This window comes from Dreissena polymorpha, chromosome 15 (assembly GCF_020536995.1).
Source record: "Dreissena polymorpha isolate Duluth1 chromosome 15, UMN_Dpol_1.0, whole genome shotgun sequence".
Lineage (NCBI taxonomy): Eukaryota > Metazoa > Mollusca > Bivalvia > Myida > Dreissenidae > Dreissena > Dreissena polymorpha.
In genome coordinates, this window is record NC_068369.1 from 62,443,113 (window position 1) to 62,455,931 (window position 12,819).

General features: G+C 37.2%; 1 protein-coding gene across 1 annotated transcript in view; it reads right to left on the reverse strand.

Moving 5' to 3' along the window:
• Positions 1-12,819, reverse strand: part of LOC127859788 (uncharacterized) — a 52,300-nt gene that overhangs the window by 7,437 nt on the left and 32,044 nt on the right. Inside the window, exon 4 of the mRNA XM_052397294.1 lies at positions 8,750-9,725. Within this exon, the coding sequence (XP_052253254.1) occupies positions 8,750-9,725 (976 nt within the window). The remainder of the gene's footprint in view (positions 1-8,749; positions 9,726-12,819) is intronic.

A 12,819-nucleotide genomic window follows, 5' to 3' on the forward strand; every position in this document is an offset into this window, starting at 1 on the left:
AGGCAAAAGCGTTCTTGAGTTATCATCCGAAAATCATTTTACTATTTCGGGTCACCGTGACCTTGACCTTTGACCTTGTGACCTCAAAATCAATAGGGGTCATCTGCAAGTCATGATCAATCTACCTATGAAGTTTCATGATCCTAGGCGTATGAGTTCTTGAGTTATTATCGGAAAACCATTTTACTATATCGGGTCACCCTGACCTTGACCTTTGACCTAGTGACCTCAAAATCAAAAGGGGTCATCTGCGAGTCATGTTCAATCTACCCATGAAGTTTCATGATCCTAGGCGTATGCATTCTTGAGTTATCATCCGGAAACCATTTTACTATTTCAGGTCACCGTGACCTTGACCTTTCCCCTAGTGACCTCAAAATCTGTAGGGGTCATCTGTGAGTCATGATCAATCTACCCATGAAGAAGTTTCATAATCCTAGGCGTATGAGTTCTTGAGTTATCATTCAAAAACCATTTTACTATTTCAGGTCACCATGACCTTGACCTTTGACCTAGTGACCTCAAAATCAATAGGGATCATCTGCGAGTCATGATCAATGTACCTATGAAGTTTCATGATCCTAGGCCCAAGCGTTCTTGAGTTATCGTCTGACAACCAACTGGTGGACGGACCGACAGACCGACCGACCAACCGACATGAGCAAAGCAATATACCCCCTCTTCTTCGAAGGGGGGCATAAAAACTCAAAATCATACTGAACAAGGGCTGTTTGTAAAACATGCATGCCCCCCCCCCCCCCCCATATGGGCTGTCAATTGTAGTGGCAGCCATTGTGTGAATACGTTTTTTGGCACTGTGACCTTGACCTATGACCTAGTGACCTGAAAATCATAAGAGGTCATCTGCGAGTCAGCGAGTCAAGATCAATGTACCTATGAAGTTTCGTGATCCTAGGTAAGCTTTCTTGACTTATCATCCAGAAACCATTTCACTGTGTCAAGTCACCGTGACCTTTGACCTTGTGACCTGTAAGTCAATAGGGGTCATCTGCAAGTCATGATCAATGTATCTATGAAGTTTCATGATCCTAGGAGAAACCATTGCTGAGTTATCATCTGGAAACCATTTTTCTAAGTGGAGTCACCGTGACCTTGACCTTTGACCTAGTGACCTCAAAATCAATAGGGGTCATCTGCCAGTCATGATCTATCTAACGATATAGTTTCATGATCCTAGGCGTATGCGTTCTTCAGTTATCATCCAGAAACTATTTTACTATTTTGGGTCACAGTGACCTTGACCTTTGACCTAGTGACCTGAAATTCAATAGGGGTCATCTGTGAGTCATGATCAATGTACCTATGAAGTTTCATGATCCTAGGCATAAGTGTTCTTGAGTTATCCAGAAACCATTTTACTATTTCGGGTCACCGTGACCTTGACCTTTGACCTAGTGACCTCAAAATCAATAGGGGTCATCTGCAAGTCATGATCAATGTACCAATGAAGTTTCATGATCCTAGGCCTAAGCGTTCTTGAGTTATCATCCGGAAACCATCTGGTGGACGGACGGACGGACGGACATACGGATGGACCGACATGTCCAAAACAATATACCCCTTCTTCGAAGGGGGGCATAAATATGGCAATAAAACATAGCAGTTCTTCAAACTAAATATTCATAAAATAGTCAACACAAGTCAACATCAAATGTTAAGATAACAATTTACCATTGTATCTCAGACAGTCAGTTGCATGCATAATGTTACATTTGAGGAAGACTATGCAAATAAGCAACTGAAACATTGGACAGATAGGGAAGTTTCTTAAGAAAATGAAAAAAAAAATACATTTGTGTATTTTTTTTAAGGCAAGCCTGGTTACTTAATTTGAGAAATCATGCACAAAATACAGCACATATAAATACTGCTATGACCCAAATATAAACCAAACTTACTAATAAACTTGCTCACAAAGAAATGAATACAGTGGTTTTCTACTTGAATAGCCTGTGTTTACAATGGACTAAGTACCTTATTACACATGTAGCTTATTATGCATTAGGCCAAAACAAAATAATGTGGTTACATTTCCCAGACCAAGCCTGTAATTTTGCTGTGACCCTACACCATTTTATTCAACATTAAAAGCCAAAAGATTCGCGGTAAAATAAAACTGTACCGGTTGAACATTTTTTAGTTACGCCAACATTTTAAAAAGATTGCGATTTTTACGCACGCACCATTAGCCTCATCGGTGAGGTGCTTTACATATTAAATGCATAGAGCGTCTGCGACGCAATGGAGAAATCATCTTCTTCGTCATTTTTATTTAATGTTTTACGTAAAAAGTGCAATCATGCTCCGGAATTCAGGGCTTTTAAAGCCTTCAGTTCCAAGACGACTTTCAACAAAATCAAATCTATCTTGAGATGTCACCAAGATGGGTTTATTGAGGTGTCTCTTGCCGCGACTGAAGGTATGTTTTTCATGGTGGGTGGGGTAAAACAGTGATTTTTTTAACTGTAAAAATGTATAGGAAAGGTGGTTGTTTTTGTATATGCACAAATCTTGAGGTAAGTCTATGTACATATCTAAACATTTCTGCACAGGAGTGTTGGTGTTTTCATTAGGATAAACGAAACAACCAAAGCTCTCAACAAATTCCATAAATTTAAACAGTACTTCTCTTGTCACAGCTTGTATTGAAAATCCACCCATGCCAAAGCTAAAAGAAACTATGCACACACATTTTCAATAAATGTCTAGGCTAGGGGAACCTATGCTCATTTTTTGTGTTAAGTCTAGACTTAGTAGAGGGAACCCATGCCCAAATTTTACATGAAATGCCCAGAATTTTCCTGAGAAGCTAGGGGAACCCATGCCCTATTTTTTGTGTGAAAAGCTACGGGAAACCAGTGTCCATAAAGTTCATGAAAAGTCATGCCTATGGGAACCCATGTCAAACTAAGATGGTACACAATGACAGCACAATTTTCAATTATTTTTTTTTAAATATAAAAGTGTTTTACATATTTAATATCAAGTGATGCAAAATATGTATGCAAATATTCTTAATCAGAGTTTTTAATTGCTCTGTGCATGTTTTAAGAAAATTTGTGTTTCTGTTTTATATTCTGTTTTTAAACCTGTAGGTCCATTTTATCATTTCAGGAGGACCATGGACAAAACAAGAAGAGGACAACCTGTACGATATCCCAATAGGACAAATTGTTTTTATCCATCAACATTTATAGAATTTTTCTTTCTATTAATTTTTTTTCTGAAGTTTGTTCTTGATATGGATAAAAAGTCAATGCATGGCTACAGCCAAGTTGAAGTCATGAATTCACCATTCATCCTAATCAGCACTTAAAATGGTTTTTGTGCTAGATTGCCTTTGCATGAATCAGAAAAAAGCCATTTAACAAAATAAAATAACAAAAATAAAATGTTTTTTCAACCTACCTACCCAGGGCTTTAGATAATTTTTGGGGTAATTGGGTTTTTCAACCCCTGTTTTGACAACAATAGGGTTTTTGTAATGTCAATAGAGTTTTAGCAAAAAAAAAAAAATTTAGCCCCTACTTTTGAGCTTAATTGGGTTTTTTACCCCCGCTTTTTTAACTCAATTGGGTAATTTAGGGAATGACATAAAAAAATAATAACAAGGGCTGTTTGTAAAACATGCATGCCCCCCATATGGGCTGTCCGTTATAGTGGCAGCCATTGTGTGAATACGTTTTTTGTCACTGTGACCTTGACCTTTGACCTAGTGACCTGAAAATCAATAGGGGTCATCTGCGAGTCATGATCAATGTACCTATGAAGTGTCATGATCCTAGGCGTATGCGTTCTTGAGTTATCATCCGGAAACCATTTAACTATTTCGGGTCACCGTGACCTTGACCTTTGACCTAGTGACCTCAAAATCAATAGGGGTCATCTGCGAGTCATGATCAATCTTCCTATGAAGTTTCATGATCCTAGGCGTATGCGTTCTTGAGTTATCATCCAAAAACCATTTTACTATTATGGGTCACCGTTACCTTGACCTTTGACCTAGTGACCTCAAAATCAATAGGGGTCATCTGCCAGTCATGATCTATCTAACGATGGAGTTTCATGATCCTAGGCGTATGCGTTCTTCAGTTATCATCCAGAAACTATTTTACTATTTCGGGTCACCGTGACCTTGACCTTTGACCTAGTGACCTCAAAATCAATAGGGGTCATCTGCGAGTCATGATCAATCTACCTATGAAGTTTCATGATCCTAGGCGTATGCGTTCTTGAGTTATCATCTGGAAACCATTTACTATTTCGGGTCACCGTGACCTTGACCTAGTGACCTCAAAATCAATAGGGGTCATCTGCGAGTCATGATCTATCTAACGATGAAGTTTCATGATCCTAGTTGTATGCGTTCTTGAGTTATCATCCGGAAACCATTTTACTATTTCGGGTCACCGTGACCTTGACCTTTGACCTAGTGACCTCAAAATCAATAGGGGTCATCTGCGAGTCATGATCAATCTACCTATGAAGTGTCATGATCCTAGGCGGATGCGTTCTTGAGTTATCATCTGGAAACCATTTAACTATTCCGGGTCACCGTGACCTTAACCTTTGACCTAGTGACCTCAAAATCAATAGGGGTCATCTGTGAGTCATGATCAATCTACCTATGAAGTTTCATGATCCTAGGCCCAAGCGTTCTTAAGTTATAATCCGGAAACCACCTGGTGGACGGACCGACCGACAGACCGACCGACATGTGCAAAGCAATATACCCCCTCTTCTTCGAAGGGGGGCATACAAATCTACTAAGGTTATTATATTATGTACATTTCATAACTCCCCATATCCTGTTTTTCAGGTTTAACAACCTCGTTCAAAATCTCCGATAATAACGGGCGAACTACATTCTCGGGAGAAATGATCACATCTTGCAACAGATCGTTCAGCAAAGCAGCACAGAAGCTTTCAGTTTTCCCAATAATCTGGTGTTAATACATGCCTTAAGTGTTTGTGTGTGTGAGGATTCTCTTTCTACGGCCACGAGTGGCCATTTTGATATTTTAGAAAATGAAAGTAGAAATCGGACGGGTCTACGAATAATTATAGTAATTTACCCCAAAGATTGATAACCGCTGGAAAGATTGCCTTCTTTTCTTCAAAGGACAGCATATAAACTTTTCGGTACATTTTTGTACGAGAAATAACCAGTCTAAAAAATACCCCCGGTGTTTGTAAGAATTGTGTTTCGTGACGCAAGGTTTTTTACGGGAATACCGTTATTAAATTTATATAAATTTGCGTTTTTGTACGCTTTATTTTGAATTCAATTACGTTTTTGGTTATTTAATTGCGTAATAACGCACATACGCTTGTTATCTTTAGCCCTGCTACCCTAATTTGTTTTGGCCCATAACCTGAAACCACAACATTATTTTGTCTTGGCCTTCAGAGACCCTGTTATCAGATAGGCTGTGCTGTTTTGTTCTTTGATCCACAGGTGACTTAGGCCAAAAAAAAAAATAGTCTTGGTTCAGGGAACCCGACCGACCCTATTTTTTGCCCCCGACCCTAACGATTTTTTTGGTCCATGGAAAAAAATCTGATCAAGAAAATGCTAAAATCTCGTAAAATTTCATTGAAAACAGCCACCAATTTAACCTGGATTGGTTTTCTATATTTTTCTCTTTGTTTCAATGAAAGTGTTCGCAATTTGAACAGTGAACAATAACCGGTCTGCACGTGTATACGAGACATCGCTTGACCTTATTGTTATTGAAGTGCGCATGCTAGCTGGCCAATCAACATTGAGCTCGCTTACACATGAAATGACGTTGTTAAATGAAATGTAAAAATGGGTGGAGCTATGGAGTAATATTCGGTCATTCATGCGCAGACACTGTGCACTTTGAATACACAGTTAATATTGTCGTCTGCAAACAAAATAGCGGCCGGTCGCAAATGTCGTATTATTATAGATTAAAAATGAAAAGAAGCGTGACAATATTTTATTTATTTCCAAGCTGTCTATTGATCTGAATTTAAAAGTGATAATTAAATAATTAGTTCTATGTCGATGATATTACAACTTTCTGCCAATTTCCGATCGAAATGAAAAGATGATAATTAATTAATTTGTTTGTTTTACTCGCACACTATGCTAACTGACAGCAGCGTATTTTAATCAAATAAAAATGTGAAAAACACGCGCGGTTTAATTTTAATTAACATTTCAAATTTTTAACACATAGGAAGAGTCCTTCATCTTCACTACTATAAAAATGGAAGTAACCACTTTGTCTCTAAAGTCGCTAACATGGCGTCTTTAACCTTAAAGCGTTGTTGGACGAAAAAGAGTCATAACAAAAAAAAATAATTAAAACACAAAACACTAGAACATTCAAAGAGTCATGGAAACTTGACAACAATTGGCTTCGCTTTGATAATGAATCAAAATCAATGTACTGTGACGCCCTTAGCCTGTACAAACCAATAGCAACATTCAAATTTATGTACACTGCTCACTTCCTGTGCGATGCGCTCAAACCCATTGCCATTTTATCAAAAAATGTACCAGAAGAAAGACTTGTGCTATTTTGAGGTTACCCTCCTTTTGACAGCCACTATTCAGACTCTTGAGCACCTGTCGGAGACTAGGTCAGGTCTCATGATGAAAAAAATTCTGAAGGTCACACCCCAAACACCAGAGACTCATAAAGATGGCTTGTTCACTTTTGAATATGAAGGTCACACTATCACAGACAGACAAAGAAAAAATGGTTGGCTAAAAGAAATTTTGGGCCAGCGCTAGCCCTGAAGAAGTGCATAAAGAGCTAGGAATATTGAATAATATACAACGACTAAATACCACATGTGCAATATTAATCATTTGGTCAGTGTTTAAACAATCATGGGTGCATTAACTGACCCTTTTTCACCCTGAAATCAGTCGACTGGTAAAAAAAAAAAAAAAAAAAAAAAAAGAAAAAACCTACCTACCCTCCTACATTTTTCTGGCCATGTTCCCTGAACCAAGACTTTTTTTTTTTTTGGCCTTATCAATGAGCAATTTAATTAGACAGGTACAATTGAGCTAAGTATGATTTAATGTTTAAATAAGCTTAGATTAGTTAAGCATGTAGTATCAAGCATACTATTTTTAAAATGATGATTTATATCCAATGAACAAAAATAAATTAATTACACGTGCTGTACATGTCAACAGGCATTGTGTTCTGATTTAACAGCATGTTCTTGCCAAGATATTTTAGCAAGTATTTCACAGTTTCGCCCACAATACAATTTAAATCAGAACAAACGTTCAAGTATAATAAATCATTTCTCATCCCATACTTTGTCTACACTGTGCATGTGGACAGAGCAGATTTGATGTTCAAATGAGCCTCACACTTGAGCCATACTAAAACCAACATCCCATCCTGTCTTGCAGTCATAATCACATGCAAATGAAACACTAAAACTTGCCAATGCCCTTAACTTGATGGCAAATACAGGGCTTTATATTGGATAGCATGCAGCTTTCTGTGAGAAATTAGACTGGCACTAGAGTAATCATAGCAGTTTTTAAACCATGCATTTCTTATGATTCTTATAGCAAGCATACCAGATAGGATTTCATGAATGTGATGCTTTCTACAGTATTAAAATTAATATGATGCAAACGCATATTAAAAATTCAGAGCTCTTTGTAAAGTTTGTATCTTGGCCAAATGCTATATTTAATATCTAGCACCATTGCAGTACTCATCTTTACCTTGTATTTTCTATTGAATTTTCTTAGGTTTAAATTATAACTACTTAACATGAAGGTGAATGAATCAAAGCAAAACCTGATCAGGGCCAGTGAACATACATGTACAGCAAGAAAAAAAACTATTAAGTCTTAATGGTATTATTTAAACTTTTGTCCATACTGTAACAACACTACATGCTTTGAAATACCATAACACCCTTCAAGATACAGAACAGTTCATTCACTGTCTGTACATCACAATGAACTTGCTAATCAGACAAGAAAGGTCAAAAGTTCAGCATGTCCTGTACCATCAAGGCCAAAAAACACTGACAAAGCTCATGTGGGTTTTGTAAGGAGTTGAAACTATTAGCATGGAGAAACTTTTTATGAGTTGATTTAAGGTAGTTTGAGCAGAGAACTGATTTTTGTGTTAACTAATTCAGCAATTAAAAAACGTGTATGCATTACATCTCTTAAGGAGAGTGTTAAAATTAATGATCTCCATTCATCCCATAAGTATTACATGTACATACACTACAGCAGATTATTCTGGTAAATATGAATCTGCATAATACAAAATACTATGAATTTTGCAAAAAGAGAATGAGTTATATGCCTGAAAATTATTGGACCACAAAGTGCACAGTTCCTAACTTCCTTGCTATATCCAATCAATAAACAGCATGACAAAGCAACTTGTCAATACCTTAGTAACATGGAATAAGATACAGAACTTTCTAATCAGATGAAACAAAAAAGATACAATGTATGAAAGAATTCGACATCTTTACAAACAATGTGCACATATTTCTTTATATTGGGAATGGGTAGAACACTTCAACACAATGTTTTTATTCACTATTGATATTTACAACCATGCAATATCCAAAGATAAGATGTTTGCATCCAGCTAATTACCCCACATACGAATTATCAGTTTTATTTTTTGATATATTTATCTTACATTTCATGAAGAAACATACGTGACAAACAAGTTTCAGAACAGTAACCTACCTTTCAGATCCCGTCAAATCTTTGTGTTCTCTTGATGCCTTGCCACCATCTTTCTTATCTGGTTTCTGCGCTCGAATTGCTGCCCTTTTAGCCAGCGCAATGCGCCGAAGCTGTTCCCGGCGATGTTCGATAATCGACTTGTGGTCACTCGGGTTAGGGGTCTTGGGTTGTGGATTCACGTAATATCCCACCAGTTCTTTTGCATTTTCAAGAGATATGATCAGAGTGCTTTTGGAGTTCACCGCTCTACCATACTGTACAATGAAGTATCGCTGCATTTCGGTGCAGTTTTCAACTGGAATAGCCATAAGCTGGCATCGTTTTTTCAGAATTCCGGTGTCCTTTGCTGGGAGAATCTGCTTGTGGATGTCCACCAACCTTACATATGGTTGATTGCTGATCATGATAGCTGGAAGATCATTCCAGAACATGCTTACAGTGACAATCCAGGGCGCCTGGTATTCCACAGAAAAACTAGTCGGCTGCGCCAGTAAAGATGCCACAGATGGTTGAGAGATCAGGGGAGCTGGTGAATCGTTAAAAATGTCACTTTTACTGTGAACATAGCTGTCAAGCTTGAATTCATTCTTAAGAATATCCAGCTGTGACAGGTCAGAGGTGAGAGACGTTGACACCTGAGTGGTTGTAATGTCCGCTGGCACAGAATTAGTCAATGACGGCAAACGGTTTCTTACATCATGATCTGACACTGTCAGCATGTTTGGGCTAGAACTATGGTCACTGATGGTGGACAAATTAGAAGGTTCGGGTTTAGTATTCAGTGGAGCAAGCTCTGCATTAACTGATTCTGGACTGCTAGGAACCGTGCTAGGGGCCATGCTGGCATTCACAGAAGGGTCTGGGCTCTGTAGAGTGCTATCCCCTAAAGCTGTGTTGTGGATAAATGACTCTTTCTCTGCGCAGGCTGGGAGAACTTTCACACTTGAAGCCTGTTTCTCCACCTCAATGGCAGACTCTGAAGACAATGGGATATCATGTTATACAACAGCAACTTATGTAAGATTTGATGTGGTAATAACTATATGTAAAATTCAATTCTAAGTGTGAAGCTATTGATCATGACTTGATAACTACAAGTTAAGTAACTCAATACCTGATGACCATATCAGGGGACAAAAATTCCACTCGTCCGCTCGTATTGACGAGTGAAATCTTGAAAGGACAAGTGAATTTCCCTAAAGCTCTCGTCCTACAGGACGAGTGAAAAAAAACTGATGTTAAAATATGTATTTTCTGACCAGTAAGACTCTTTTTCATTAAATAAAATCATTTCTTAAAGCATATCTATTCCGAAAGTAGAACGCGAATGAACCGGAAATCGTAATTGTAAATTTCATACAGCAGGTGCGCATTGTTATGCGAGACTGTGTCCAGAGTAAATATTGGCTTTTTGGTTTAAACTTTGCGCGTCCATGTTGACAGGGAACCATCTGACTTCATTCACTGTAAGTATTGATTTTTTTAAAGAATTATTTTACTGCGAAGTACGGTTTTAAACCAGTCTGAATTTCATCTGAAAAATGTCTGACATACGAGCGTTCTTTAAAGGGGGCAGGAGCAATGTTCAACCATCCGAAATGGAAAGCACGCAAGCATTAGAAAAAGGAAAAAACAAATTTGTCTTCATTTATTTATTTTGTGTTCCTCATAAATAAAGTACCGTAATTACTCTATGTTTTCGGACACTCTAAGTTTTCGGACACCCCGTTTTTTAGCAAAAATAATTATTTTTCGTGACTCTTAATTTTCGGACACACGAGCTTTCGTTCATAATTAATGTCTCTAAGTTTTCGGACAGTATATTTTACAGTGCTATTTTACCAAATTTCGGTCCTTTTTTCGCTATCTAATGACACTTCGATCATGGGGTTTTACAACCAGATAAACATCTTTGAACATGACAGGTGCATGCCTGAGGGCAACGGACCATTACATTTGCGTTATTGGGTAAATAACCTTGTAAACCGGTATGAATCAATGGTTTCGCCCGATAGCAATAGCGTTATGACAATTGACCAGTCGCCAAATTATCGATCGCTCCGCCCACATAGTCACGTGGTCTAGTGATTAGAAAACTCCGACAAGCAGATCGCAATTATAGCGCATTACGTGAGTGAAATACTATACTTGTAACGATGTATCATGCTCTTTTTATTAAAGCCGCACACTAAACTAAACTGCTTTGTACAACTTTAATACAATCATAAATGCTTTAGAGAGAAATGGCGTAATCAAAATTAATGAGTTAACTATCAGAAACGTTTCTGATACATATTATAGGAAGTTGATGAAAAATCAGTGGTAAAAATGAGCATTTATTTCATATTGATTTTGATCTTGTATTAAAATCGTCTGGCAGTGAATCCGGTTGCTATTCATATATAATTTTGAAAATATTTTTATTAAATGCAAATGACACATCCATATCATGATAGGTTTTTGTTTATTAAAAATATTTAGATCTTTGTTTTATTGTGTTATTTTTAAAAAGACACAGATTTTTTAAATTTAGATATAAATTAAATTTTGATTGTAACCATAATATAATACAGGCCTTATTTCGTCGTTTCATTAATAGATCTAATATGCATTTTTATTTCATTTATGTTTAATGGGAATCTGCTACATTTCACTATCGAACAAGAGTTCCGCGGTCGGAGATGACCGCATTGAAGCCGGATTTTTGATTTAAATGACAGGAAAGTACCTTTCGTGTTTTTGTCAATGCAATACTTAAATTACTGAAATATTGTTCAAAGGTCAAAATGAAATGTAAGTACTTTTCAAGGCATGAGCAAACCTTGTGTTATGTTTTGAATGCATGCATATACATGAACAACAATAACATTTAAGGTCACAGTGACCTTGACCTTCAAATGAATGACATTGAAATGAATGACCTTGAAATGACCAGTGGTCATCTAAGTGTGCTTGCAAACCTTTACGTCAAGTTTGAGATTCTAGGTCCAAGCATACCAAAGTTATAACAATTTTAACATTTTAACATTGAAGGTCACAGTGACCTTGACCTTCAAATGAATGACATTGAAATGAGCAGTGGTGATCTTCTAGTACTGGCCAACCTTTATGTCAAGTTTGAAGACTCTAGGTACAAGCATACCAAAGTTATAACATGGAATAAGAACTTTAACATTTTTACCTACCAAAGTTATAAGAACTTTAACATTTTTACATTCAAGGTCACAGTGACCTTGACCTTAGAATGAATGACCTTGAAATGACCAGTGGTCATCTAAGTGTGCTTGCAAACCTTCATGTCAAGTTTGAAGACTCTATGTCCAAGCATACCAAAGTTATAACAATTTTAACATTTTAACATTTAAGGTCACAGTGACCTTGACCTTCAAATGAATGACATTGAAATGACCAGTGGTCATCTTCTAGTACTGGCCAATCTTTATTTCAAGTTTGAAGACTCTAGGTACAAGCATACCAAAGTTATAACATGAAATAAGAACTTTAACATTTTTACATTCAAGGTCACAGTGACCTTGACCTTCAAATGAATGACCTTGAAATGTCCAGTGGTTACTTACTAGTTCTGGCCAACCTTCATGTCAAGTTTCAAGACTCTAGGTCCAAGCATACCAAAGTTATAACAACTTTAACATTTTTACATTCAAGGTCACAGTGACCTTGACCTTCAAATGAATGACCTTGAAATGTCCAGTGGTTACTTACTAGTTCTGGCCAACCTTCATGTCAAGTTTCAAGACTCTAGGTCCAAGCATACCAAAGTTATAACAACTTTAACATTTTTATATTGAAGGTCACAGTGACCTTCACCTTCAAATGAATGACCTTGAAATGACCAGTGGTCATCTGTTAATCCTGGCCAACCTTCATGTCAAGTTTGAAGACTCTAGGTCCAAGCATACCAAAGTTATACCATGAAATAAGAACTTTAACATTTTTACATTCAAGGTCACAGTGACCTTGACCTTCAAATGAATGACCTTGAAATGACCAGTGGTTACTAACTAGTTATGGCCAACCTTCATGTCAAGTTTCAAGACTCTAGGTCCAAG